This window comes from Pangasianodon hypophthalmus, chromosome 21, assembly GCF_027358585.1.
Source record: "Pangasianodon hypophthalmus isolate fPanHyp1 chromosome 21, fPanHyp1.pri, whole genome shotgun sequence".
Taxonomy (NCBI): Eukaryota; Metazoa; Chordata; class Actinopteri; order Siluriformes; family Pangasiidae; genus Pangasianodon; species Pangasianodon hypophthalmus.
This window is the reverse complement of record NC_069730.1, coordinates 20,958,298-20,985,560: the sequence shown is the minus strand read 5'-3', so window position 1 is coordinate 20,985,560 and position 27,263 is coordinate 20,958,298. Positions and strand designations below refer to the sequence as shown.

Genomic DNA, 27,263 nt, shown 5'->3' with positions numbered 1-27,263 from the left:
AGAGTGCGGTGTAGAGTGTTGTGTAGAGTGCGGTGTAGAGTGTAGTGTAGTGTAGTGTAGAGTGTGGTGTAGAGTGCGGTGTAGTGTGTGGTGTAGAGTGCGGTGTAGAGTGCGGTGTAGTGTGTAGTGTAGAGTGTAGTGTAGTGTGTAGTGTGGTGTAGAGTGTAGTGTAGAGTGCAGTGTAGTGTGTAGTGTAGTGTAGTGTGCGGTGTAGAGTGCGGTGTAGAGTGCAGTGTATTGTGTAGTGTAGAGTGCGGTGTAGAGTGCGGTGTACTGTGTAGTGTAGTGTAGTGTAGTGTGCAGTGTAGTGTGTAGTGTAGAGTGTAGTGTAGTGTGTAGTGTAGTGTAGAGTGCGGCGTAGAGTGCGGTGTAGAGTGTAGTGTAGTGTAGTGTGTAGTGTAGTGTAGAGTGCGGTGTAGAGTGCAGTGTAGTGTGTGGTGTAGAGTGCGGTGTAGAGTGCGGTGTAGAGTGCAGTGTAGTGTGTAGTGTAGAGTGCGGTGTAGAGTGCGGTGTAGTGTGTAGTGTAGTGTAGTGTGCAGTGTAGCGTGCAGTGTAGAGTGTAGTGTAGAGTGCGGTGTAGAGTGTAGTGTAGTGTAGTGTAGAGTGTAGTGTAGAGTGCGGTGTACAGTGCGGTGTAGAGTGTAGTGTAGTGTAGAGTGTAGTGTAGAGTGCGGTGTAGAGTGCGGTGTAGTGTGTGGTGTAGAGTGCGGTGTAGTGTGTAGTGTAGTGTAGTGTAGTGTGTAGTGTAGTGTGTAGTGTAGTGTAGTGTGCAGTGTAGCGTGCAGTGTAGAGTGCGGTGTAGAGTGTAGTGTAGTGTAGTGTAGAGTGTGGTGTAGAGTGCGGTGTAGTGTGTGGTGTAGAGTGCGGTGTAGAGTGCGGTGTAGTGTGTAGTGTAGAGTGTAGTGTAGTGTGTAGTGTGGTGTAGAGTGTAGTGTAGAGTGCAGTGTAGTGTGTAGTGTAGTGTAGTGTGCGGTGTAGAGTGCGGTGTAGAGTGCAGTGTATTGTGTAGTGTAGAGTGCGGTGTAGAGTGCGGTGTACTGTGTAGTGTAGTGTAGTGTAGTGTGCAGTGTAGTGTGTAGTGTAGAGTGTAGTGTAGTGTGTAGTGTAGTGTAGTGTGCGGTGTAGAGTGCAGTGTAGTGTAGTGTACTGTAGTGTAGTGTAGTGTGCGGTGTAGCGTGCGGTGTAGCGTGCGGTGTAGAGTGCGGTGTAGTGTGCGGTGTAGAGTCTAGTGTAGTGTGCGGTGTAGAGTGCAGTGTAGAGTGCAGTGTAGTGTAGTGTAGTGTGCAGTGTAGTGTGCAGTGTAGTGTGCAGTGTAGTGTAGTGTGCGGTGTAGAGTGCGGTGTAGAGTGCGGTGTAGAGTGCAGTGTAGTGTGAAGTGTGGTGTAGAGTGCGGTGTAGTGTAGAGTGTGGTGTAGAGTGCGGTGTAGAGTGCAGAGTAGTGTGTGGTGTAGAGTGCGGTGTAGAGTGCGGTGTAGAGTGCGGTGTAGAGTGCAGTGTAGTGTGTAGTGCAGTGTAGAGTGCAGTGTAGTGTAGTGTAGAGTGCGGTGTTGTGTGTAGTGTAGTGTGTAGTGTAGTGTAGAGTGCGGTGTAGAGTGCGGTGTAGAGTGCGGTATAGAGTGCGGTGTAGTGTGTAGTGTAGTGTAGTGTAGTGTGTAGTGTAGTGTGTAGTGTAGTGTAGTGTGCAGTGTAGCGTGCAGTGTAGAGTGCGGTGTAGAGTGTTGTGTAGAGTGCGGTGTAGAGTGTAGTGTAGTGTAGTGTAGAGTGTGGTGTAGAGTGCGGTGTAGTGTGTGGTGTAGAGTGCGGTGTAGAGTGCGGTGTAGTGTGTAGTGTAGAGTGTAGTGTAGTGTGTAGTGTGGTGTAGAGTGTAGTGTAGAGTGCAGTGTAGTGTGTAGTGTAGTGTAGTGTGCGGTGTAGAGTGCGGTGTAGAGTGCAGTGTATTGTGTAGTGTAGAGTGCGGTGTAGAGTGCGGTGTACTGTGTAGTGTAGTGTAGTGTAGTGTGCAGTGTAGTGTGTAGTGTAGAGTGTAGTGTAGTGTGTAGTGTAGTGTAGAGTGCGGCGTAGAGTGCGGTGTAGAGTGTAGTGTAGTGTAGTGTGTAGTGTAGTGTAGAGTGCGGTGTAGAGTGCAGTGTAGTGTGCAGTGTAGAGTGCGGTGTAGAGTGCGGTGTAGAGTGCAGTGTAGAGTGTTGTGTAGAGTGCGGTGTAGAGTGCGGTGTAGTGTGTAGTGTAGTGTAGTGTGCAGTGTAGCGTGCAGTGTAGAGTGTAGTGTAGAGTGCGGTGTAGAGTGTAGTGTAGTGTAGTGTAGAGTGTAGTGTAGAGTGCGGTGTACAGTGCGGTGTAGAGTGTAGTGTAGTGTAGAGTGTAGTGTAGAGTGCGGTGTAGAGTGCGGTGTAGTGTGTGGTGTAGAGTGCGGTGTAGAGTGCGGTGTAGTGTGTAGTGTAGTGTAGTGTAGTGTAGAGTGTAGTGTAGTGTGTAGTGTAGAGTGCGGTGTAGAGTGCGGTGTAGTGTGTAGTGTAGTGTGTAGTGTAGTGTGCAGTGTAGAGTGCAGTGTAGAGTGCAGTGTAGTGTGTAGTGTAGTGTAGTGTAGTGTAGAGTGTAGTGTAGTGTAGTGTGTAGTATAGTGTGTAGTGTAGTGTGTAGTGTAGAGTGTAGTGTAGTGTGTAGTGTAGTGTATAGTGTAGAGTGTAGTGTAGAGTGCGGTGTAGTGTAGAGTGCGGTGTAGTGTGTAGTGTAGTGTGTAGTGTCGTGTGCAGTGTAGAGTGCAGTGTAGAGTGCAGTGTAGTGTGTAGTGTAGTGTAGTGTAGAGTGTAGTGTAATGTGTAGTATAGTGTGTAGTGTAGTGTGCAGTGTAGAGTGTAGTGTAGTGTGTAGTATAGTGTGTAGTGTAGAGTGTAGTGTAGAGTGCCGTGTAGTGTAGAGTGCGGTGTAGAGTGCAGTGTAGTGTAGAGTGCAGTGTAGTGTGTTGTGTAGTGTAGAATGTAGTGTAGAGTGCGGTGTAGAGTGCGGTGTAGTGTAGTGTGTAGTGTATTGTAGTGTATTGTAGTGTACGGTGTAGAGTGCGGTGTAGAGTGCAGTGTAGAGTGCAGTGTAGTGTAGTGTGTAGTGTAGTGTGTAGTGTAGTGCAGAGTGTAGTGTAGAGTGTGGTGTAGAGTGTAGTGTGTAGTGTAGTGTAGTGTAGTGTAGTGTAGTGTGTAGTGTAGTGCAGAGTGTAGTGTAGAGTGTGGTGTAGAGTGCAGTGTAGTGTAGTGTGTAGTGTAGTGTAGTGTAGTGTAGTGTAGTGTGTAGTGTAGTGTAGTGTGCTGTGTAGAGTACGGTGTAGAGTGCAGTGTAGTGTAGTGTGTAGTGTAGTGTAGAGTGTAGTGTAGCGTGTGGTGTAGAGTCAAGTGTAGTGTGAAGTGTAGTGTAGTGTGTAGTGTACAGTGCGGTGTAGAGTGCAGTGTAGAGTGTAGTGTAGTGTGTAGTGTAGTGTGCAATGTAGTGTGTAGTGTAGAGTGCGGTGTAGAGTGTAGTGTGTAGTGTAGTGTAGAGTGTAGTGTGTAGTGTAGTGTGCAGTGTAGTGTGCAGTGTAGTGTAGTGTGTAGTGTAGTGTAGAGTGTAGTGTAGAGTGCAGTGTAGTGTGTAGTGTAGAGTGCAGTGTAGAGTGCAGTGTAGTGTAGTGTGTACTGTAGAGTGCAGTGTAGAGTGCAGTGTAGTGTAGTGTAGTGTGTAGTGTAGTGTGTAGTGTAGAGTGCAGTGTAGAGTGCAGTGTAGTGTAGTGTGTAGTGTAGTGTAGAGTGTAGTGTAGAGTGGGGTGTAGAGTGCAGTGTAGTGTGTAGTGTAGAGTGTAGTGTAGTGTGCGGTGTAGAGTGCAGTGCAGAGTGTAGTGTAGTGTAGAGTGTAGTGTAGAGTGTAGTGTAGAGTGCAGTGTAGTGTGTAGTGTAGAGTGCAGTGTAGAGTGCAATGTAGTGTAGTGAAGTGTAGTGTGTAGTGTAGTGTAGAGTGTAGTGTAGTGTGTAGTATAGTGTGTAGTGTAGAGTGCAGTGTAGTGTAGTGCAGTGTAGTGTGCGGTGTAGAGTGCGGTGTAGAGTGCAGTGTAGAGTGTAGTGTAGAGTGCAGTGTAGCGTGTAGTGTAGAGTGCAGTGTAGTGTGTAATGTAGTGTAGTGTAGAGTGTAGTGTGTAGTGTAGTGTAGTGTGCGGTGTAGAGTGCAGTGTAGTGTGTAATGTAGTGTAGTGTGCGGTGTAGAGTGCAGTGTAGAGTGCAGTGTAGTGTGTAATGTAGTGTAGTGTAGAGTATAGTGTGTAGTGTAGTGTAGTGTGCGGTGTAGAGTGCAGTGTAGTGTGTAATGTAGTGTGTAGTGTAGTGTAGTGTGCGGTGTAGAGTGCAGTGTAGTGTGTAATGTAGTGTGTAGTGTAGTGTAGTGTGCGGTGTAGAGTGCAGTGTAGAGTGTAGTGTAGAGTGTAGAGTGTAGTGTAGTGTGTAGTGTAGTGTGCGGTGTAGTGTGCAGTGTAGAGTGTAGTGTAGAGTGTGGTGTAGTGTGCGGTGTAGTGTGCAGTGTAGAGTGTAGTGTAGTGTGCGGTGTAGTGTGCGGTGTAGTGTGCGGTGTAGAGTGTAGTGTAGAGTGTGGTGTAGTGTGCGGTGTAGTGTGCAGTGTAGAGTGTAGTGTAGAGTGTAGTGTAGTGTGCGGTGTAGAGTGCAGTGTAGAGTGTAGTGTAGAGTGCAGTGTAGAGTGCAGTGTAGAGTGTAGTGTAGTGTGTGGTGTAGTGTGCAGTGTAGAGTGTAGTGTAGAGTGTAGTGTAGTGTGCGGTGTAGTGTGCAGTGTAGAGTGTAGTGTAGTGTGCAGTGTAGAGTGCAGTGTAGTGTGTAATGTAGTGTGTAGTGTAGTGTAGTGTGCGGTGTAGAGTGCAGTGTAGAGTGTAGTGTAGTGTAGTGTGCGGTGTAGAGTGCAGTGTAGAGTGTAGTGTAGTGTAGTGTAGTGTAGAGTGCGGTGTAGTGTGCGGTGTAGAGTGTAGTGTAGAGTGTAGTGTAGTGTGTAGTGTAGTGTGCGGTGTAGTGTGCAGTGTAGAGTGTAGTGTAGAGTGTAGTGTAGTGTGCGGTGTAGTGTGCAGTGTAGAGTGTAGTGTAGTGTGCGGTGTAGTGTGCGGTGTAGTGTGCAGTGTAGTGTGTAGTGTAGAGTGTAGTGTAGTGTGCGGTGTAGAGTGCAGTGTACAGTGTAGTGTAGAGTGTAGTGTAGTGTGCGGTGTAGAGTGCAGTGTAGAGTGTAGTGTAGAGTGCAGTGTAGTGTGTAATGTAGTGCGTAGTGTAGTGTAGTGTGCGGTGTAGAGTGTAGTGTAGTGTGTAGTATAGTGTGTAGTGTAGAGTGCAGTGTAGTGTAGTGCAGTGTAGTGTGCGGTGTAGAGTGCGGTGTAGAGTGCAGTGTAGAGTGTAGTGTAGAGTGCAGTGTAGCGTGTAGTGTAGAGTGCAGTGTAGTGTGTAATGTAGTGTAGTGTAGAGTGTAGTGTGTAGTGTAGTGTAGTGTGCGGTGTAGAGTGCAGTGTAGTGTGTAATGTAGTGTAGTGTGCGGTGTAGAGTGCAGTGTAGAGTGCAGTGTAGTGTGTAATGTAGTGTAGTGTAGAGTATAGTGTGTAGTGTAGTGTAGTGTGCGGTGTAGAGTGCAGTGTAGTGTGTAATGTAGTGTGTAGTGTAGTGTAGTGTGCGGTGTAGAGTGCAGTGTAGAGTGCAGTGTAGAGTGCAGTGTAGTGTGTAATGTAGTGTGTAGTGTAGTGTAGTGTGCGGTGTAGAGTGCAGTGTAGAGTGTAGTGTAGAGTGCAGTGTAGAGTGCAGTTTAGTGTGTAATGTAGTGTGTAGTGTAGTGTAGTGTGCGGTGTAGAGTGCAGTGTAGAGTGTAGTGTAGAGTGCAGTGTAGAGTGCAGTGTAGAGTGTAGTGTAGTGTGTAGTGTAGTGTGCGGTGTAGTGTGCAGTGTAGAGTGTAGTGTAGAGTGTAGTGTAGTGTGCGGTGTAGTGTGCAGTGTAGAGTGTAGTGTAGTGTGCGGTGTAGTGTGCGGTGTAGTGTGCAGTGTAGAGTGTAGTGTAGAGTGTAGTGTAGTGTGCGGTGTAGTGTGCAGTGTAGAGTGTAGTGTAGAGTGCAGTGTAGAGTGCAGTGTAGAGTGTAGTGTAGTGTGCGGTGTAGTGTGCGGTGTAGTGTGCAGTGTAGAGTGTAGTGTAGAGTGTAGTGTAGTGTGCGGTGTAGTGTGAAGTGTAGAGTGTAGTGTAGAGTGCAGTGTAGAGTGCAGTGTAGAGTGTAGTGTAGTGTGCGGTGTAGTGTGCAGTGTAGAGTGTAGTGTAGAGTGTAGTGTAGTGTGCGGTGTAGTGTGCAGTGTAGAGTGTAGTGTAGTGTGCAGTGTAGAGTGCAGTGTAGTGGGTAATGTAGTGTGTAGTGTAGTGTAGTGTGCGGTGTAGAGTGCAGTGTAGAGTGTAGTGTAGTGTAGTGTAGTGTAGTGTAGAGTGCGGTGTAGTGTGCAGTGTAGAGTGTAGTGTAGAGTGTAGTGTAGTGTGTAGTGTAGTGTGCGGTGTAGTGTGCAGTGTAGAGTGTAGTGTAGAGTGTGGTGTAGTGTGCGGTGTAGTGTGCAGTGTAGAGTGTAGTGTAGTGTGCGGTGTAGTGTGCGGTGTAGTGTGCAGTGTAGTGTGTAGTGTAGAGTGTAGTGTAGAGTGTAGTGTAGTGTGCGGTGTAGAGTGCAGTGTACAGTGTAGTGTAGAGTGTAGTGTAGTGTGCGGTGTAGAGTGCAGTGTAGAGTGTAGTGTAGAGTGCAGTGTAGTGTGTAATGTAGTGCGTAGTGTAGTGTAGTGTGCGGTGTAGAGTGTAGTGTAGAGTGTAGTGTAGTGTGCGGTGTAGAGTGCAGTGTAGAGTGTGGTGTAGAGTGCAGTGTAGTGTAGTGTGCGGTGTAGAGTGCAGTGTAGAGTGCAGTGTAGAGTAGTGTAGAGTGCAGTGTAGTGTGTAATGTAGTGTGTAGTGTAGTGTAGAGTGTAGTGTAGAGTGTAGTGTAGAGTGCAGTGTAGTGTGTAGTGTAGAGTGCAGTGTAGAGTGCAGTGTAGTGTAGTGTAGTGTAGTGTGTAGTGTAGTGTAGAGTGTAGTGTAGAGTGCAGTGTAGTGTGCGGTGTAGAGTGCGGTGTAGAGTGCAGTGTAGAGTGTAGTGTAGAGTGCAGTGTAGCGTGTAGTGTAGAGTGCAGAGTAGTGTGTAATGTAGTGTAGTGTAGAGTGTAGTGTGTAGTGTAGTGTAGTTTGCGGTGTAGAGTGCAGTGTAGTGTGTAATGTAGTGTAGTGTGCGGTGTAGAGTGCAGTGTAGAGTGCAGTGTAGTGTAGTGTAGAGTATAGTGTGTAGTGTAGTGTAGTGTGCGGTGTAGAGTGCAGTGTAGTGTGTAATGTAGTGTGTAGTGTAGTGTAGTGTGCGGTGTAGAGTGCAGTGTAGAGTGCAGTGTAGAGTGCAGTGTAGTGTGTAATGTAGAGTGTAGTGTAGTGTGCAGTGTAGTGTGTAGTGTAGTGTGCGGTGTAGAGTGCAGTGTAGTGTGCAGTGTAGAGTGCAGTGTAGAGTGTAGTGTAGAGTGTGGTGTAGTGTGCGGTGTAGAGTGTGGTGTAGTGTGCGGTGTAGTGTGCAGTGTAGTGTGTAGTGTAGAGTGCAGTGTAGAGTGCAGTGTAGTGTGCAGTGTAGAGTGCAGTGTAGAGTGTAGTGTAGAGTGTAGTGTAGTGTGCGGTGTAGAGTGCAGTGTACAGTGTAGTGTAGAGTGTAGTGTAGTGTGCGGTGTAGAGTGCAGTGTAGAGTGTAGTGTAGAGTGCAGTGTAGTGTGTAATGTAGTGCGTAGTGTAGTGTAGTGTGCGGTGTAGAGTGTAGTGTAGAGTGTAGTGTAGTGTGCGGTGTAGAGTGCGGTGTAGAGTGCAGTGTAGAGTGTAGTGTAGAGTGCGGTGTAGAGTGTGGTGTAGAGTGCAGTGTAGTGTAGTGTGCGGTGTAGAGTGCAGTGTAGAGTAGTGTAGAGTGCAGTGTAGTGTGTAATGTAGTGTGTAGTGTAGTGTAGTGTGCGGTGTAGAGTGCAGTGTAGAGTGTAGTGTAGAGTGTAGTGTAGTGTGCGGTGTAGAGTGCGGTGTAGAGTGCAGGGTAGAGTGTAGTGTAGAGTGCAGTGTAGAGTGCAGTGTAGAGTGTAGTGTAGTGTGTAGTGTAGTGTGTAGTGTAGAGTGTAGTGTGTAGTGTAGTGTAGAGTGTAGTGTAGTCTAGTGTGTAGTATAGTGTGTAGTGTAGAGTGTAGTGTAGAGTGTAGTGTAGAGTGTAGTGTAGTCTAGTGTAGTGTGTAGTGTAGTGTAGAGTGTAGTGTAGAGTGTGGTGTAGAGTGCAGTGTAGTGTGTAGTGTAGAGTGCAGTGTAGAGTGCAGTGTAGTGTAGTGTAGTGTGTAGTGTAGTGTAGAGTGTAGTGTAGAGTGCAGTGTAGAGTGTAGTGTAGAGTGTAGTGTAGTGTGTAGTGTAGAGTGTAGTGTGTAGTGTAGTGTAGTGTAGAGTGTAGTGTAGTCTAGTGTGTAGTATAGTGTGTAGTGTGTAGTGTATTATAGAGTGTAGTGTAGAGTGTAGTGTAGTCTAGTGTAGTGTGTAGTGTAGTGAAGAGTGTAGTGTAGAGTGTGGTGTAGAGTGCAGTGTAGTGTGTAGTGTAGAGTGCAGTGTAGAGTGCAGTGTAGTGTAGTGTAGTGTGTAGTGTAGTGTAGAGTGCAGTGTAGAGTGTAGTGTAGAGTGCAGTGTAGAGTGTAGTGTAGAGTGCAGTGTAGTGTGTAGTGTAGTGTAGAGTGCAGTGTAGTGTGTAATGTAGTGTGTAGTGTAGTGTAGTGTGCGGTGTAGAGTGCAGTGTAGAGTGCAGTGTAGAGTGTAGTGTAGAGTGCAGTGTAGTGTGTAATGTAGTGTGTAGTGTAGTGTGCGGTGTAGTGTGCAGTGTAGAGTGTAGTGTAGAGTGCAGTGTAGAGTGTAGTGTAGTGTGCGGTGTAGAGTGCAGTGTAGAGTGTAGTGTAGAGTGTAGTGTAGTGTGTAGTGTAGTGTAGTGTGTAGTGTAGTGTGCGTTGTAGTGTGCAGTGTAGAGTGTAGTGTAGAGTGCAGTGTAGAGTGCGGTGTAGAGTGCGGTGTAGTGTGCGGTGTAGAGTGCAGTGTAGAGTGTAGTGTAGAGTGAAGTGTAGAGTGCAGTGTAGAGTGTAGTGTAGAGTGCAGTGTAGAGTGTAGTGTAGAGTGCGGTGTAGAGTGCGGTGTAGTGTGTAATGTAGTGTGCGGTGTAGAGTGCGGTGTAGTGTGCGGTGTAGTGTGCGGTGTAGTGTGCAGTGTAGAGTGTAGTGTAGAGTGTAGTGTAGTGTGCGGTGTAGAGTGCAGTGTAGAGTGCAGTGTAGAGTGTAGTGTAGTGTGCGGTGTAGAGTGCAGTGTAGAGTGTAGTGTAGTGTGCGGTGTAGAGTGCAGTGTAGAGTGTAGTGTAGAGTGCAGTGTAGAGTGCAGTGTAGAGTGTAGTGTAGAGTGCAGTGTAGACTGTGGTGTAGAGTGTGGTGTAGTGTGCGGTGTAGAGTGCGGTGTAGTGTGCGGTGTAGTGTAGAGTGTGGTGTAGTGTGCGGTGTAGAGTGCGGTGTAGTGTGCGGTGTAGTGTAGAGTGTGGTGTAGTGTGCGGTGTAGAGTGCGGTGTAGCGACTCTCTGTCGAGCTACACATGCTACTTCTGAGATGCCAGTGATGCCAGTGATCCTGACCCCTTCTGCTCCTCCTCGCTGCCTGACCCATCCTGATGCCCTACTTCTGGTTGGAGTTCTCATCGGTTGAGTTCGCTCGCTGCTGCTGGGGGTGGCCCCATATGGACTGCCTGAAGAACTGTTTGGATTGCTGGGGATGGTGCCACCTGGGGGCTGTGGAGATGGCTTGGGGATCACATATGGGGAGCTGTACTGTAATGGCTTGGGACTGCGACTGCTGTAGTGGCTTTGGGGCTGCAGTTGCCACGAGCAGCTTCGTACTCAGGACTCCATCAGTGGACAGTGGATAGATTTTAACCAGCCGGACCTCTTGCAAATACTGTGATGAATTTATTGGTTGCACAATTGCACTATTTGTCCATATAGTACACAATAGAAGGGATTTATTTATAATTGCACTATCCGTTGCACCCAGATGAGGATGGGTTCCCTTTTGAGCCTGGTTCCTCTCAAGGTTTCTTCCTCATATCATCTCGGGGAGTTTTTCCTTGCCACCGTCGCCACTGGCTTGCTCATCAGGGATAAATTCACAGTGATAAATTTAAATATTTACAATATATTTTTGTGAATCCATTTATTTCTGTAAAGCTGCTTTGTGACAATGTCCATTGTTAAAAGCGCTATACAAATAAAATTGAATTGAATTGAATTGAATAGTGTGCGGTGTAGAGTGCGGTGTAGAGTGCAGTGTAGAGTGTAGTGTAGAGTGCGGTGTAGAGTGTAGTGTAGAGTGTAGTGTGCGGTGTAGAGTGTAGTGTAGTGTAGTGTCCGGTGTAGAGTGCAGTGTAGAGTGCAGTGTAGAGTAGTGTAGAGTGCAGTGTACTGTCTAATGTAGTGTGTAGTGTAGTGTAGTGTGCGGTGTAGAGTGCAGTGTAGAGTGTAGTGTAGAGTGCAGTGTAGAGTGTAGTGTAGAGTGCAGTGTAGTGTGTAATGTAGTGTGTAGTGTAGTGTAGTGTGCGGTGTAGAGTGCAGTGTAGAGTGTAGTGTAGAGTGTAGTGTAGAGTGTAGTGTAGTGTGCGGTGTAGAGTGCGGTGTAGAGTGCAGTGTAGAGTGTAGTGTAGAGTGTAGTGTAGAGTGCAGTGTAGTGTAGTGTAGAGTGTAGTGTAGAGTGTAGTGTAGAGTGCAGTGTAGAGTGCGGTGTAGTGTAGTGTAGAGTGTAGTGTAGTCTAGTGTGTAATATAGTGTGTAGTGTAGAGTGTAGTGTAGTGTGCGGTGTAGAGTGCGGTGTAGAGTGTAGTGTAGAGTGTAGTGTAGTGTGCGGTGTAGAGTGCGGTGTAGAGTGCAGTGTAGAGTGTAGTGTAGAGTGCAGTGTAGTGTAGAGTGTAGTGTAGAGTGCGGTGTAGTGTAGTGTAGAGTGTAGTGTAGTCTAGTGTGTAGTATAGTGTGTAGTGTAGAGTGTAGTGTAGAGTGTAGTGTAGTCTAGTGTGTAGTGTAGAGTGTAGTGTAGTGTGCGGTGTAGAGTAGTGTAAAGTGCAGTGTAGTGTGTAATGTAGTGTGTAGTGTAGTGTAGTGTGCGGTGTAGAGTGCAGTGTAGAGTGTAGTGTAGAGTGTAGTGTAGAGTGCAGTGTAGTGTAGTGTAGAGTGTAGTGTAGTCTAGTGTGTAGAATAGTGTGTAGTGTAGAGTGTAGTGTAGAGTGTAGTGTAGTCTAGTGTGTAGTATAGTGTGTAGTGTAGAGTGTAGTCTAGTGTGTAGTGTAGAGTGTAGTGTAGTGTGCGGTGTAGAGTGCAGTGTAGAGTGTAGTGTAGTGTAGTGTAGAGTTTAGTTTAGTCTAGTGTGTAGTATAGTGTGTAGTGTAGAGTGTAGTGTAGAGTGTAGTGTAGTGTAGTGTGTAGTGTAGTGTAGAGTGTAGTATAGTGTGTAGTGTAGTGTGTCGTATAGTGTGTAGTATAGTGTGTAGTGTAGTGTAGTGTGTAGTATAGTGTTGTGTGTAGTATAGTGTGTAGTGTAGTGTGTAGTATAGTGTGTAGTGTAGTGTAGTGTGTAGTGTAGTGTGTAGTGTAGTGTGTAGTATAGTGTGTAGTGTGTAGTGTAGTGTGTAGTATAGTGTGTAGTGTAGTGTGCAGTGTAGTGTGTAGTGTGTAGTGTAGTGTAGTGTGTAGTGTAGAGTGTAGTATAGTGTGTAGTGTAGTGTGTAGTATAGTGTGTAGTGTAGTGTAGTGTGTAGTATAGTGTGTAGTGTAGTGTGCAGTGTAGTGTGTAGTGTAGTGTAGAGTGTAGTATAGTGTGTAGTGTAGTGTGTAGTATAGTGTGTAGTGTAGAGTGTAGTGTAGAGTGCGGTGTAGTGTAGAGTGCGGTGTAGTGTGTAGTGTAGTGTGTAGTGTAGTGTGCAGTGTAGAGTGCAGTGTAGAGTGCAGTGTAGTGTGTAGTGTAGTGTAGTGTAGAGTGTAGTGTAGTGTGTAGTATAGTGTGTAGTGTACTGTGTAGTATAGTGTGTAGTGTAGTGTGCAGTGTAGAGTGTAGTGTAGTGTGTAGTATAGTGTGTAGTGTAGTGTGTAGTGTCGTGTGCAGTGTAGAGTGCAGTGTAGAGTGCAGTGTAGTGTGTAGTGTAGTGTAGTGTAGAGTGTAGTGTTGTGTAGTGTGTAGTATAGTGTGTAGTGTAGTGTGTAGTATAGTGTGTAGTGTAGTGTGCAGTGTAGAGTGTAGTGTAGTGTGTAGTATAGTGTGTAGTGTAGAGTGTAGTGTAGTGTAGAGTGTGGTGTAGAGTGCAGTGTAGTGTGTAGTGTAGAGTGCAGTGTAGAGTGCAGTGTAGTGTAGTGTAGAGTGTAGTGTAGAGTGCGGTGTAGTGTGCGGTGTAGAGTGCAGTGTAGAGTGTAGTGTAGAGTGCAGTGTAGTGTGTAGTGTAGTGTAGAGTGCAGTGTAGTGTGTAATGTAGTGTGTAGTGTAGTGTAGTGTGCGGTGTAGAGTGCAGTGTAGAGTGTAGTGTAGTCTAGTGTGTAGTGTAGTGTGTAATGTAGTGTGTAGTGTAGTGTGCAGTGTAGAGTGCAGTGTAGAGTGTAGTGTAGAGTGCAGTGTAGTGTGTAATGTAGTGTGTAGTGTAGTGTGCGGTGTAGTGTGCAGTGTAGAGTGTAGTGTAGAGTGCAGTGTAGAGTGTAGTGTAGTGTGCGGTGTAGAGTGCAGTGTAGAGTGTAGTGTAGAGTGTAGTGTAGTGTGTAGTGTAGTGTGCGTTGTAGTGTGCAGTGTAGAGTGTAGTGTAGAGTGCAGTGTAGAGTGTGGTGTAGTGTGCGGTGTAGAGTGCAGTGTAGAGTGTAGTGTAAAGTGTAGTGTAATGTGCGGTGTAGAGTGCAGTGTAGAGTGTAGTGTAGAGTGCAGTGTAGTGTGTAATGTAGTGTGCGGTGTAGAGTGCGGTGTAGTGTGCGGTGTAGTGTGCAGTGTAGAGTGTAGTGTAGAGTGTGGTGTAGTGTGCGGTGTAGAGTGCAGTGTAGAGTGCAGTGTAGAGTGTAGTGTAGTGTGCGGTGTAGAGTGCAGTGTAGAGTGTAGTGTAGAGTGTGGTGTAGTGTGCGGTGTAGAGTGCAGTGTAGAGTGTAGTGTAGAGTGCAGTGTAGACTGTAGTGTAGAGTGTGGTGTAGTGTGCGGTGTAGAGTGCGGTGTAGTGTGCGGTGTAGTGTAGAGTGTGGTGTAGTGTGCGGTGTAGAGTGCGGTGTAGTGTGCGGTGTAGAGTGCGGTGTAGAGTGCAGTGTAGAGTGTAGTGTAGAGTGCGGTGTAGAGTGTAGTGTAGAGTGTAGTGTAGAGTGTAGTGTGTAGTGTGGTGTAGAGTGTAGTGTAGAGTGTAGTGTAGAGTGCAGTGTAGTGTAGTGTGCGGTGTAGAGTGCAGTGTAGAGTGCAGTGTAGAGTAGTGTAGAGTGCAGTGTAGTGTCTAATGTAGTGTGTAGTGTAGTGTAGTGTGCGGTGTAGAGTGCAGTGTAGAGTGTAGTGTAGAGTGCAGTGTAGAGTGTAGTGTAGAGTGCAGTGTAGTGTGTAATGTAGTGTGTAGTGTAGTGTAGTGTGCGGTGTAGAGTGCAGTGTAGAGTGTAGTGTAGTCTAGTGTGTAGTGTAGTGTGTAATGTAGTGTGTAGTGTAGTGTAGTGTGCGGTGTAGAGTGCAGTGTAGAGTGCAGTGTAGAGTGTAGTGTAGAGTGCAGTGTAGTGTGTAATGTAGTGTGTAGTGTAGTGTGCGGTGTAGTGTGCAGTGTAGAGTGTAGTGTAGAGTGCAGTGTAGAGTGTGGTGTATTGTGCGGTGTAGAGTGCAGTGTAGAGTGTAGTGTAGACTGTAGTGTAGTGTGTAGTGTAGTGTGCGTTGTAGTGTGCAGTGTAGAGTGTAGTGTAGAGTGCGGTGTAGAGTGCGGTGTAGTGTGCGGTGTAGAGTGCAGTGTAGAGTGTAGTGTAGAGTGTAGTGTAGTGTGCGGTGTAGAGTGTAGTGTAGAGTGTAGTGTAGAGTGTAGTGTAGAGTGCGGTGTAGAGTGTAGTGTAGTGTAGTGTAGTGTAGTGTGCGGTGTAGAGTGCAGTGTAGAGTGTAGTGTAGAGTGCAGTGTAGTGTGCGGTGTAGAGTGTAGTGTAGAGTGTAGTGTAGAGTGTAGTGTAGAGTGCGGTGTAGTGTGCGGTGTAGAGTGCAGTGTAGAGTGTAGTGTAGAGTGTAGTGTAGTGTGCGGTGTAGAGTGTAGTGTAGAGTGTAGTGTAGAGTGTAGTGTAGAGTGCGCTGTAGAGTGTAGTGTAGTGTAGTGTAGTGTAGTGTGCGGTGTAGAGTGCAGTGTAGAGTGTAGTGTAGAGTGCAGTGTAGAGTGCGGTGTAGTGTGCAGTGTAGAGTGTAGTGTAGAGTGCAGTGTAGAGTGTAGTGTAGAGTGCAGTGTAGTGTGTAATGTAGTGTGTAGTGTAGTGTAGTGTGCGGTGTAGAGTGCAGTGTAGAGTGTAGTGTAGAGTGTAGTGTAGAGTGTAGTGTAGAGTGTAGTGTAGTGTGTAGTGTAGTGTGCGGTGTAGAGTGCGGTGTAGAGTGCGGTGTAGTGTGCGGTGTAGAGTGCGGTGTAGAGTGCGGTGTAGAGTGTAGTGTAGAGTGTAGTGTAGAGTGCAGTGTAGTGTAGTGTAGAGTGTAGTGTAGAGTGCAGTGTAGAGTGCGGTGTAGTGTAGTGTAGAGTGTAGTGTAGTCTAGTGTGTAGTATAGTGTGTAGTGTAGAGTGTAGTGTAGAGTGTAGTGTAGTCTAGTGTGTAGTGTAGAATGTAGTGTAGTGTGCGGTGTAGAGTAGTGTAGAGTGCAGTGTAGTGTGTAATGTAGTGTGTAGTGTAGTGTAGTGTGCGGTGTAGAGTGCAGTGTAGAGTGTAGTGTAGAGTGTAGTGTAGAGTGCAGTGTAGTGTAGTGTAGAGTATAGTGTAGTCTAGTGTGTAGTATAGTGTGTAGTGTAGAGTGTAGTGTAGAGTGTAGTGTAGAGTGCAGTGTAGTGTAGTGTAGAGTGTAGTGTAGTCTAGTGTGTAGTATAGTGTGTAGTGTAGAGTGTAGTCTAGTGTGTAGTGTAGAGTGTAGTGTAGTGTGCGGTGTAGAGTGCAGTGTAGAGTGTAGTGTAGTGTAGAGTTTAGTTTAGTCTAGTGTGTAGTGTAGAGTGTAGTGTAGTGTGTAGTGTAGTGTAGAGTGTAGTATAGTGTGTAGTGTAGTGTGTCGTGTAGTGTGTAGTGTTGTGTGTAGTGTAGTGTGTAGTATAGTGTTGTGTGTAGTATAGTGTGTAGTGTAGTGTGTAGTATAGTGTGTAGTGTAGTGTAGTGTGTAGTATAGTGTGCAGTGTAGTGTGTAGTGTAGTGTGTAGTGTAGTGTGTAGTATAGTGTGTAGTGTAGTGTGCAGTGTAGTGTGTAGTGTGTAGTGTAGTGTAGTGTGTAGTGTAGTGTGTAGTGTAGTGTGCGGTGTAGTGTGCAGTGTAGAGTGTAGTGTAGAGTGCAGTGTAGAGTGTAGTGTAGTGTGCGGTGTAGAGTGCAGTGTAGAGTGTAGTGTAGAGTGTAGTGTAGTGTGTAGTGTAGTGTGCATTGTAGTGTGCAGAGTAGAGTGTAGTGTAGAGTGCAGTGTAGAGTGTGGTGTAGTGTGCGGTGTAGAGTGCAGTGTAGAGTGTAGTGTAAAGTGTAGTGTAATGTGCGGTGTAGAGTGCAGTGTAGAGTGTAGTGTAGAGTGCAGTGTAGTGTGTAATGTAGTGTGCGGTGTAGAGGGCGGTGTAGTGTGCGGTGTAGTGTGCAGTGTAGAGTGTAGTGTAGAGTGTGGTGTAGTGTGCGGTGTAGAGTGCAGTGTAGAGTGCAGTGTAGAGTGTAGTGTAGTGTGCGGTGTAGAGTGCAGTGTAGAGTGTAGTGTAGAGTGTGGTGTAGTGTGCGGTGTAGAGTGCAGTGTAGAGTGTAGTGTAGAGTGTGGTGTAGTGTGCGGTGTAGAGTGCGGTGTAGTGTGCGGTGTAGTGTAGAGTGTGGTGTAGTGTGCGGTGTAGAGTGCGGTGTAGAGTGCGGTGTAGAGTGCAGTGTAGAGTGTAGTGTAGAGTGCGGTGTAGAGTGTAGTGTAGAGTGTAGTGTAGAGTGCAGTGTAGAGTGTAGTGTAGAGTGCGGTGTAGAGTGTAGTGTAGAGTGCAGTGTAGTGTAGTGTGCGGTGTAGAGTGCAGTGTAGAGTGCAGTGTAGAGTAGTGTGGAGTGCAGTGTAGTGTCTAATGTAGTGTGTAGTGTAGTGTAGTGTGCGGTGTAGAGTGCAGTGTAGAGTGTAGTGTAGAGTGCAGTGTAGAGTGTAGTGTAGAGTGCAGTGTAGTGTGTAATGTAGTGTGTAGTGTAGTGTAGTGTGCGGTGTAGAGTGCAGTGTAGAGTGTAGTGTAGTCTAGTGTGTAGTGTAGTGTGTAATGTAGTGTGTAGTGTAGTGTAGTGTGCGGTGTAGAGTGCAGTGTAGAGTGCAGTGTAGAGTGTAGTGTAGAGTGCAGTGTAGTGTGTAATGTAGTGTGTAGTGTAGTGTGCGGTGTAGTGTGCAGTGTAGAGTGTAGTGTAGAGTGCAGTGTAGTGTGTAGTGTATTGTGCGGTGTAGAGTGCAGTGTAGAGTGTAGTGTAGACTGTAGTGTAGTGTGTAGTGTAGTGTGCGTTGTAGTGTGCAGTGTAGAGTGTAGTGTAGAGTGCAGTGTAGAGTGCGGTGTAGTGTGCGGTGTAGAGTGCAGTGTAGAGTGTAGTGTAGAGTGTAGTGTAGTGTGCGGTGTAGAGTGTAGTGTAGAGTGTAGTGTAGAGTGTAGTGTAGAGTGCGGTGTAGTGTGCGGTGTAGAGTGCAGTGTAGAGTGTAGTGTAGAGTGCAGTGTAGAGTGCGGTGTAGTGTGCAGTGTAGAGTGTAGTGTAGAGTGCAGTGTAGAGTGTAGTGTAGAGTGCAGTGTAGTGTGTAATGTAGTGTGTAGTGTAGTGTAGTGTGCGGTGTAGAGTGCAGTGTAGAGTGTAGTGTAGAGTGTAGTGTAGAGTGCAGTGTAGAGTGTAGTGTAGAGTGTAGTGTAGAGTGTAGTGTAGTGTGTAGTGTAGTGTGCGGTGTAGAGTGCGGTGTAGAGTGTAGTGTAGTGTGCGGTGTAGAGTGCGGTGTAGAGTGCAGTGTAGAGTGTAGTGTAGAGTGTAGTGTAGAGTGCAGTGTAGTGTAGTGTAGAGTGTAGTGTAGAGTGCAGTGTAGAGTGCGGTGTAGTGTAGTGTAGAGTGTAGTGTAGTCTAGTGTGTAGTATAGTGTGTAGTGTAGAGTGTAGTGTAGAGTGTAGTGTAGTCTAGTGTGTAGTGTAGAATGTAGTGTAGTGTGCGGTGTAGAGTAGTGTAGAGTGCAGTGTAGTGTGTAGTGTAGTGTGTAGTGTAGTGTAGTGTGCGGTGTAGAGTGCAGTGTAGAGTGTAGTGTAGAGTGTAGTGTAGAGTGCAGTGTAGTGTAGTGTAGAGTGTAGTGTAGTCTAGTGTGTAGTATAGTGTGTAGTGTAGAGTGTAGTGTAGAGTGTAGTGTAGAGTGCAGTGTAGTGTAGTGTAGAGTGTAGTGTAGTCTAGTGTGTAGTATAGTGTGTAGTGTAGAGTGTAGTCTAGTGTGTAGTGTAGAGTGTAGTGTAGTGTGCGGTGTAGAGTGCAGTGTAGAGTGTAGTGTAGTGTAGAGTTTAGTTTAGTCTAGTGTGTAGTGTAGAGTGTAGTGTAGTGTGTAGTGTAGTGTAGAGTGTAGTATAGTGTGTAGTGTAGTGTGTCGTATAGTGTGTAGTGTAGTGTAGTGTGTAGTATAGTGTTGTGTGTAGTGTAGTGTGTAGTATAGTGTTGTGTGTAGTATAGTGTGTAGTGTAGTGTGTAGTATAGTGTGTAGTGTAGTGTAGTGTGTAGTATAGTGTGCAGTGTAGTGTGTAGTGTAGTGTGTAGTGTAGTGTGTAGTATAGTGTGTAGTGTAGTGTACAGTGTAGTGTGTAGTGTGTAGTGTAGTGTAGTGTGTAGTGTAGTGTGTAGTATAGTGTGTAGTGTAGTGTAGTGTGTAGTATAGTGTGTAGTGTAGTGTGCAGTGTAGTGTGTAGTGTAGTGTAGAGTGTAGTATAGTGTGTAGTGTAGTGTGTAGTATAGTGTGTAGTGTAGTGTGCAGTGTAGAGTGCAGTGTAGAGTGCAGTGTAGTGTGTAGTGTAGTGTAGAGTGTAGTGTAGTGTAGTGTGTAGTATAGTGTGTAGTGTAGTGTGTAGTATAGTGTGTAGTGTAGTGTGCAGTGTAGTGTGTAGTGTGTAGTGTGTAGTGTAGTGTAGTGTGTAGTGTGTAGTATAGTGTGTAGTGTAGTGTAGTGTGTAGTATAGTGTGTAGTGTAGTGTGCAGTGTAGTGTGTAGTGTAGTGTAGAGTGTAGTATAGTGTGTAGTGTAGTGTGTAGTATAGTGTGTAGTGTAGTGTGCAGTGTAGAGTGCAGTGTAGAGTGCAGTGTAGTGTGTAGTGTAGTGTAGAGTGTAGTGTAGTGTAGTGTGTAGTATAGTGTGTAGTGTAGTGTGTAGTATAGTGTGTAGTGTAGTGTGCAGTGTAGAGTGTAGTGTAGTGTGTAGTATAGTGTGTAGTGTAGTGTGTAGTGTAGTGTGTAGTGTCGTGTGCAGTGTAGAGTGCAGTGTAGAGTGTAGTGTAGTGTAGTGTAGAGTGTAGTGTAGTGTAGTGTGTAGTATAGTGTGTAGTGTAGTGTGTAGTATAGTGTGTAGTGTAGTGTGTAGTGTAGTGTAGAGTGTAGTGTAGAGTGTGGTGTAGAGTGCAGTGTAGTGTGTAGTGTAGAGTGCAGTGTAGAGTGCAGTGTAGTGTAGTGTAGTGTGTAGTGTACTGTAGAGTGTAGTGTAGAGTGCAGTGTAGAGTGCAGTGTAGAGTGTAGTGTAGTGTGTAGTGTAGTGTAGAGTGCAGTGTAGTGTGTAATGTAGTGTGTAGTGTAGTGTAGTGTGCGGTGTAGAGGGCAGTGTAGAGTGTAGTGTAGTCTAGGGTGTAGTGTAGTGTGTAATGTAGTGTGTAGTGTAGTGTAGTGTGCGGTGTAGAGTGCAGTGTAGAGTGTAGTGTAGAGTGCAGTGTAGTGTGTAATGTAGTGTGTAGTGTAGTGTGCGGTGTAGTGTGCAGTGTAGAGTGTAGTGTAGAGTGCAGTGTAGAGTGTAGTGTAGTGTGCGGTGTAGAGTGCAGTGTAGAGTGTAGTGTAGAGTGTAGTGTAGTGTGTAATGTAGTGTGCGTTGTAGTGTGCAGTGTAGAGTGTAGTGTAGAGTGCAGTGTAGAGTGCGGTGTAGTGTGCGGTGTAGAGTGCAGTGTAGAGTGTAGTGTAGAGTGTAGTGTAGTGTGCGGTGTAGAGTGCAGTGTAGAGTGTAGTGTAGAGTGCAGTGTAGAGTGTAGTGTAGAGTGCAGTGTAGTGTGTAATGTAGTGTGCGGTGTAGAGTGCGGTGTAGTGTGCGGTGTAGTGTGCGGTGTAGTGTGCAGTGTAGAGTGTAGTGTAGAGTGTGGTGTAGTGTGCGGTGTAGAGTGCAGTGTAGAGTGCAGTGTAGAGTGTAGTGTAGTGTGCGGTGTAGAGTGCAGTGTAGAGTGTAGTGTAGAGTGTAGTGTAGTGTGCGGTGTAGAGTGCGGTGTAGAGTGTAGTGTAGAGTGCAGTGTAGAGTGCAGTGTAGAGTGTAGTGTAGAGTGCAGTGTAGACTGTAGTGTAGAGTGTGGTGTAGTGTGCGGTGTAGAGTGCGGTGTACTGTGCGGTGTAGTGTAGAGTGTGGTGTAGTGTGCGGTGTAGAGTGCGGTGTAGTGTGCGGTGTAGAGTGCGGTGTAGAGTGTGGTGTAGAGTGCGGTGTAGAGTGCAGTGTAGAGTGTAGTGTAGAGTGCGCTGTAGAGTGTAGTGTAGAGTGCAGTGTAGTGTAGTGTGCAGTGTAGAGTGCAGTGTAGAGTGCAGTGTAGAGTAGTGTAGAGTGCAGTGTAGTGTCTAATGTAGTGTGTAGTGTAGTGTAGTGTGCGGTGTAGAGTGCAGTGTAGAGTGTAGTGTAGAGTGCAGTGTAGAGTGCAGTGTAGTGTGTAATGTAGTGTGTAGTGTAGTGTAGTGTGCGGTGTAGAGTGCAGTGTAGAGTGTAGTGTAGAGTGTAGTGTAGAGTGCAGTGTAGAGTGTAGTGTAGAGTGTAGTGTAGAGTGTAGTGTAGTGTGTAGTGTAGTGTGCGGTGTAGAGTGCGGTGTAGAGTGTAGTGTAGAGTGTAGTGTAGTGTGCGGTGTAGAGTGCGGTGTAGAGTGTAGTGTAGAGTGCAGTGTAGTGTAGTGTAGAGTGTAGTGTAGAGTGCAGTGTAGAGTGCGGTGTAGTGTAGTGTAGAGTGTAGTGTAGTCTAGTGTGTAGTATAGTGTGTAGTGTAGAGTGCAGTGTAGAGTGTAGTGTAGTCTAGTGTGTAGTGTAGAGTGTAGTGTAGTGTGCGGTGTAGAGTAGTGTAGAGTGCAGTGTAGTGTGTAATGTAGTGTGTAGTGTAGTGTAGTGTGCGGTGTAGAGTGTAGTGTAGTGTAGTGTAGTGTAGAGTGTAGTGTAGTCTAGTGTGTAGTATAGTGTGTAGTGTAGAGTGCAGTGTAGTGTAGTGTAGAGTGTAGTGTAGTCTAGTGTGTAGTGTAGAGTGCAGTGTAGAGTGTAGTGTAGAGTGTAGTGTAGAGTGCAGTGTAGTGTAGTGTAGAGTGTAGTGTAGTCTAGTGTCTAGTATAGTGTGTAGTGTAGAGTGTAGTCTAGTGTGTAGTGTAGAGTGTAGTGTAGTGTGCGGTGTAGAGTGCAGTGTAGAGTGTAGTGTAGTGTAGTGTAGAGTTTAGTTTAGTCTAGTGTGTAGTGTAGAGTGTAGTGTAGTGTAGTGTAGTGTGTAGTGTAGTGTAGAGTGTAGTATAGTGTGTAGTGTAGTGTGTCGTATAGTGTGTAGTGTAGTGTGTAGTGTAGTGTGTAGTATAGTGTGTAGTGTAGTGTGTAGTGTAGTGTAGTGTGTAGTATAGTGTTGTGTGTAGTATAGTGTGTAGTGTAGTGTGTAGTATAGTGTGTAGTGTAGTGTAGTGTGTAGTATAGTGTGCAGTGTAGTGTGTAGTGTAGTGTGTAGTATAGTGTGTAGTGTGTAGTGTAGTGTGTAGTATAGTGTGTAGTGTAGTGTGCAGTGTAGTGTGTAGTGTGTAGTGTAGTGTAGTGTAGTGTGTAGTGTAGAGTGTAGTATAGTGTGTAGTGTAGTGTGTAGTATAGTGTGTAGTGTAGTGTAGTGTGTAGTATAGTGTGTAGTGTAGTGTGCAGTGTAGTGTGTAGTGTAGTGTAGAGTGTAGTATAGTGTGTAGTGTAGTGTGTAGTATAGTGTGTAGTGTAGAGTGTAGTGTAGAGTGCGGTGTAGTGTGTAGTGTAGTGTGTAGTGTAGTGTGCAGTGTAGAGTGCAGTGTAGTGTGTAGTGTAGTGTAGTGTAGAGTGTAGTGTAGTATAGTGTGTAGTGTAGTGTGTAGTATAGTGTGTAGTGTAGTGTGCAGTGTAGAGTGTAGTGTAGTGTGTAGTATAGTGTGTAGTGTAGTGTGTAGTGTCGTGTGCAGTGTCGTGTGCAGTGTAGAGTGCAGTGTAGTGTGTAGTGTAGTGTAGTGTAGAGTGTAGTGTAGTGTAGTGTGTAGTATAGTATGTAGTGTAGTGTGTAGTATAGTGTGTAGTGTAGTGTGCAGTTTAGAGTGTAGTGTAGTGTGTAGTATAGTGTGTAGTGTAGTGTGTAGTATAGTGTGTAGTGTAGTATAGTGTGTAGTGTAGTGTGTAGTATAGTGTGTAGTGTAGTGTAGTGTGTAGTATAGTGTGTAGTGTAGTGTGCAGTGTAGTTTGTAGTATAGTGTGCAGTGTAGTGTGTAGTGTAGTGTGTAGTATAGTGTGTAGTGTAGTGTGTAGTGTAGTGTAGTGTGTAGTGTAGAGTGTAGTGTAGAGTGCGGTGTACTGTAGAGTGCGGTGTAGTGTGTAGTGTAGTGTGTAGTGTCGTGTGCAGTGTAGAGTGCAGTGTAGTGTGTAGTGTAGTGTAGAGTGTAGTGTAGTCTAGTGTGTAGTATAGTGTGTAGTGTAGTGTGTAGTATAGTGTGTAGTGTAGAGTGCAGTGTAGAGTGTAGTGTAGTGTGTAGTATAGTGTGTAGTGTAGTGTGTAGTATAGTGTGTAGTGTAGTGTGCAGTGTAGTGTGTAGTGTAGTGTGTAGTGTAGTGTAGTGTGTAGTATAGTGTGTAGTATAGTGTGTAGTGTAGTGTAGAGTGTAATATAGTGTGTAGTGTAGTGTGTAGTATAGTGTGTAGTGTAGTGTGCAGTGTAGTGTGTAGTGTGTAGTGTAGTGTGTAGTGTAGAGTGTAGTATAGTGTGTAGTGTAGTGTAGTGTAGTGTGTAGTGTAGTATAGTGTGTAGTGTAGTGTAGTGTGTAGTGTAGTATAGTGTGTAGTGTAGTGTGCAGTGTAGTGTGTAGTGTGTAGTGTAGTGTAGTGTGTAGTGTAGTGTGTAGTGTAGTGTAGTGTGTAGTGTAGTATAGTGTGTAGTGTAGTGTAGTATAGTGTGTAGTGTAGTGTAGTGTGTAGTGTAGTGTAGTGTGTAGTGTAGTGTGTAGTGTGTAGTGTAGAGTGTAGTATAGTGTGTAGTGTAGTGTAGTGTAGTGTGTAGTATAGTGTGTAGTGTAGTGTGTAGTATAGTGTGTAGTGTAGTGTGCAGTGTAGTGTGTAGTGTAGTGTGTAGTGTAGAGTGTAGTATAGTGTGTAGTGTAGTGTAGTGTGTAGTGTAGTGTAGTGTGTAGTGTAGTGTAGTATAGTGTGTAGTGTAGTGTAGTGTGTAGTGTAGTATAGTGTGTAGTGTAGTGTGTAGTGTGTAGTGTAGTGTAGTGTGTAGTATAGTGTGTAGTGTAGTGTAGTGTGTAGTATAGTGTAGTGTGTAGTGTAGAGTGTAGTATAGTGTGTAGTGTAGTGTGTAGTGTGTAGTGTAGTGTAGAGTGTAGTGTAGTGTAGTGTGTAGTGTAGTGTGTAGTATAGTGTAGTGTGTAGTGTAGAGTGTAGTATAGTGTGTAGTGTAGTGTGTAGTGTGTAGTGTAGTGTAGTGTGTAGTGTAGTGTAGTGTAGTGTGTAGTGTGTAGTGTAGTGTAGTATAGTGTGTAGTGTAGTGTAGTGTGTAGTATAGTGTAGTGTGTAGTGTAGAGTGTAGTGTGTAGTGTAGTGTGTAGTGTAGTGTAGTGTGTAGTATAGTGTAGTGTGTAGTGTAGTGTGTAGTATAGTGTAGTGTGTAGTGTAGAGTGTAGTATAGTGTGTAGTGTAGTGTGTAGTGTAGTGTGTAGTATACTGTGTAGTGTAGTGTAGTGTAGTGTGTAGTGTGTAGTGTAGTGTAGTGTGTAGTATAGTGTGTAGTGTAGTGTAGTGTGTAGTGTAGAGTGTAGTATAGTGTGTAGTGTAGTGTAGTGTGTAGTGTGTAGTGTAGTGTAGTGTGTAGTATAGTGTGTAGTGTAGTGTGTAGTATAGTGTAGTGTGTAGTGTAGAGTGTAGTATAGTGTGTAGTGTAGTGTGTAGTGTGTAGTGTAGTGTAGTGTGTAGTATAGTGTAGTGTGTAGTGTAGTGTGTAGTATAGTGTAGTGTGTAGTGTAGAGTGTAGTATAGTGTGTAGTGTAGTGTGTAGTGTGTAGTGTAGTGTAGTGTGTAGTATAGTGTGTAGTGTAGTGTAGTGTAGTGTACAGTGTAGAGTATTTACAATTACAATCACTATAATTACAATCATTCTGTAGGCCACTAAAGCAAATATTTAATAACAAATTAAAATAATTATTGTAATGAATAAATTCATTATTGATTTCGGGGTGATGAGTTGTGTAGCATTGTGACCTTCCAGGGTTCCAGTCTGATCCTGAGCTCAAGGTTCTCCGCTTCCCTCTCACTGTCCAAAAACATAGTGTGTGTGTGTGTGTGTGTGTGATAGTTTTGTGAGCTGTGTTCTCTGGACAGATGCAGATGCATCTGAGAACGTTCCTGTATCCATGTTTCAGAACTTTTAGAACACAGAAGCACATTTTATTTACAATTTTCATAATAACTGTGCACTTTAAGAAAAAAAGATTCCTTAAGGGTTCTTTCCATAGTTCAGAAGTTCATCATTTCCTAACGAGGTTCTGCTTGGAACCTTTTCTGAATGTGAAGCACTGTTGCAGGGTTCCACCTGTGGGAAGAACGCTTTGGGGTTCTAGATTTAACCTTCTTTGCAGACAGTGCTCGTTAACGAGGTGGAGTTTTAGTAAAGGCGTTCTTCTTCTGCATCAACATTTCCAGCTTTTGAAGACGTCCTGAGGAAGTGAAGGGGCAATGAGCATCCAAGCTCAAAGTTCAGCTCTCGGAGAACCAGCATCTCCATTTCATCAACCCTGGATTCGGGTTTTGTGAAGATGTCTATGATGTAGGCAAAGTCTCCAACCTCTCAGACGTACATTTCTTCATACTTGGAGGCAAGCGACATTGCAGTGACTCCCACCAGCTGCAGTTTCCTTGGAGACACTCGTCGGACCTGGAGAAAGCGATCAATGATGGCCACGGTCACGTACAGAGTTTCCTGGAGCAGCTGGAACCTCGAGTGATGCACCTGAATGATCCAAGCGATCAGAAGAGCGCACACAAGCTCGTTGATCTCATAACCTTCCATGTATCTTGGTCAGCATCGCCTCTATCGATGTCCTCAATGGGACAGAGCTCGTCAGAAACGACCTGGAACAGCTCATCTTCCTCCTTCATGCAGAGATCAGCCTGACCTGGTGGAATGACTGGAGCAGAAAGGAGCACCTCTGGCACAACTGGAACGCGTTTAGGATGCACAGCAGCTGGCTGAGCTGCGACTTAACGCCCCTCGGTGTCTTTTCACTCAGGACAGCCCTCCTCACACCGACAACAACAGCCTCAGAACCGCCCCCAACTCCTGCTGGGTTCTCCGCAGTGTTTCCATGGCAACGTCTGTAAAATGCAGTCACTGGACTTTCAGCTCAAAAAGTTTGTGTTCTCTTCTCTCACTTTTTCCATTTAAGCGTTCAAGAACAAGAGAGATCCTAGTTTTATATGCTGTATTTATATGTTAATTAAACTTACTGAGAATTTGTTGAATTTGTACACACACACACACACACACACACTTTCAGCAAGAATTAAAGGATGATATATGATATGATAAATGATATAATTCTATAACTGTACACAGGTATGAGTTCTTTCATCACTGTGTTTGTGTTAGTTCCACACTGTTACAGTTCATCAGGTGTTAATGTGACACTTCATTAACATCAGCTTCATTTATATCAATATTAAATATTAACTTTCATTAAAAAAATTAATTTCACTTTAACTGAGATTAAATGAGGAATAAAACACTGAAATGTCATGAATCACGGATTTTTTATGGCTGAAGTGTGTCTAGTTTACTCATACAATCCGGCGTGTGTGTGTGTGTGTGTGTGTGTGTGTGTCTGTCTGTCTGTATGCGTGCCTGCTGCTCCGGATGACCATATATGGTAACAAGCGGAATTTCTTATGATCTACGTGTACGCTTACTATGGCAGTAGGGGCGTGTCTGAGGCTCCGCCCACTGCCATATTTGTCCACAGATGGGGCGTGGCTAAGGAACTGGAGGAGATTTTAGTTTCTGTAAAGCGGAGATTAAAACATTCAGAGCTGCCGATCACACTGCATTAAGGCTTCACACACACACACACACACACACACACAGAGGATTATTAACACAGCGTTAATCTGAACACTTTAATAACGGAGTAAAAGACTGAACAGAGAAATGAGGCGGATTTCAGTGTGTCACTTTCTCCTGCTCTTCTTCAGCTCAGTGTCCGGTAAGAACACACACACACACACACACACACACACACAATGAGCTCTTTGTTCACTGTTCTGTGAGAGAGTGTGCAGGATTGGACATGAGTTGAGTGTAGAGTGTTAATGAAGTCTGTGTTTCTGATCATCTGCACTCAGAGATAAAAATAATCCCATCAGAGGGACGTGTTTATACTTTTATACTTTCAGTGTGTGTCTTTCACCTGGAGGGTAAAACAGTGCTCCTGAAAGTATAATGATTTACTTGGAATGATTTAAAAGGTGAAAGATTCACACAAAGATATGAAACATGTCTCTGTGATGATCTCACTCCTCTACTGTTTATTCCTTCAGCTCTGACAGGCTCTGTTCATTTCCACTTAGCACACAATGCATCAGAAATTAAATACATACATAAAATAAATTAATTCACTGATGAACTTTTAGCATGCTGCAACACACACACACACACACACACACTTCACAGAAACAGAAAGAATCTACATGTAATGAATGAACACTGAAAGCTGAAGGTGTGCTTAACAGAGATGTAGTGCACTAAATAGGTACCCTGCGTAGTGCACTAACACAGGGAGAAGTGTCCTGAGTCCTGAGTGGATCTTTATTACACTTCTGTTAATAATAATAACGACTCATAATGACCTTATACCACCTTTAATGTCTATCAGCATTCATATAATCATATTTAATAACTCTAATGGACTTTTTCGTACATTCATCATGTAATTTACTCACTCAGTAAAGGTAATTTAAGTTTTATGTAAAACGCTGTAGTTTAATAAAGTTACTTGGGTTATTATCAGTCGCAGCAGCAGTGTTATAATGCTATAATAAATAAGTGTGTGTTTTTACGTCATGAATTCATTAGCAGAAATTTACGAGACGCTGACAGATGAAGTGATTTGCAGTGATGAAGTGACATGCCGAATGAGACTCTGATTAGAATGAAACACTTAAAAATAAAGACTAAGAGGACGAGTCACAGAGTCTCACGCTGAAACACCAACTGTGGTGAATTTCCTGGTTACACAACTGCAGTATTTGTCCATGTAGCACACAGTTATAGAAGGGAATGATTTATAATCGCACTATCTGGAGTTACCCAGATGAACATGAGTTCCCTTTTGAGCCTGGTTCCTCTCAAGGTTCCTTCCTCATATCGTCTCAGGGAGTTTTTCTTCACCACCGTCACCTCTGGCTTCTCATTAGGGCTAAATTTATAAGCTTAAAATTTATATCCTGGATGTATTTATTTCTGTAAAGCTGCTTTGTGTCCACTGTTAAAAGTGCTGTACAAATAAAACTGAATTGAGTTGAAACGGTTTGATTA

At 45.0% G+C, this 27,263-nt stretch overlaps 1 protein-coding gene and 1 pseudogene across 1 annotated transcript in view; one reads left to right on the top strand and one right to left on the bottom strand.

The window, feature by feature from the left end:
* Positions 1 to 23,853: 23,853 nt before the first annotated feature.
* On the bottom strand, positions 23,854 to 25,343 carry LOC128317159 (G2/mitotic-specific cyclin-B2-like; annotated as a pseudogene).
* A 394-nt stretch (positions 25,344 to 25,737) lies between these two features.
* Positions 25,738 to 27,263, top strand: part of LOC113524969 (tissue factor) — a 3,672-nt gene continuing 2,146 nt past the window's right edge. Inside the window, exon 1 of the mRNA XM_026911371.3 lies at positions 25,738 to 25,932. Within this exon, the coding sequence (XP_026767172.1) occupies positions 25,878 to 25,932 (55 nt within the window). The 5' untranslated portion in view covers positions 25,738 to 25,877. The remainder of the gene's footprint in view (positions 25,933 to 27,263) is intronic.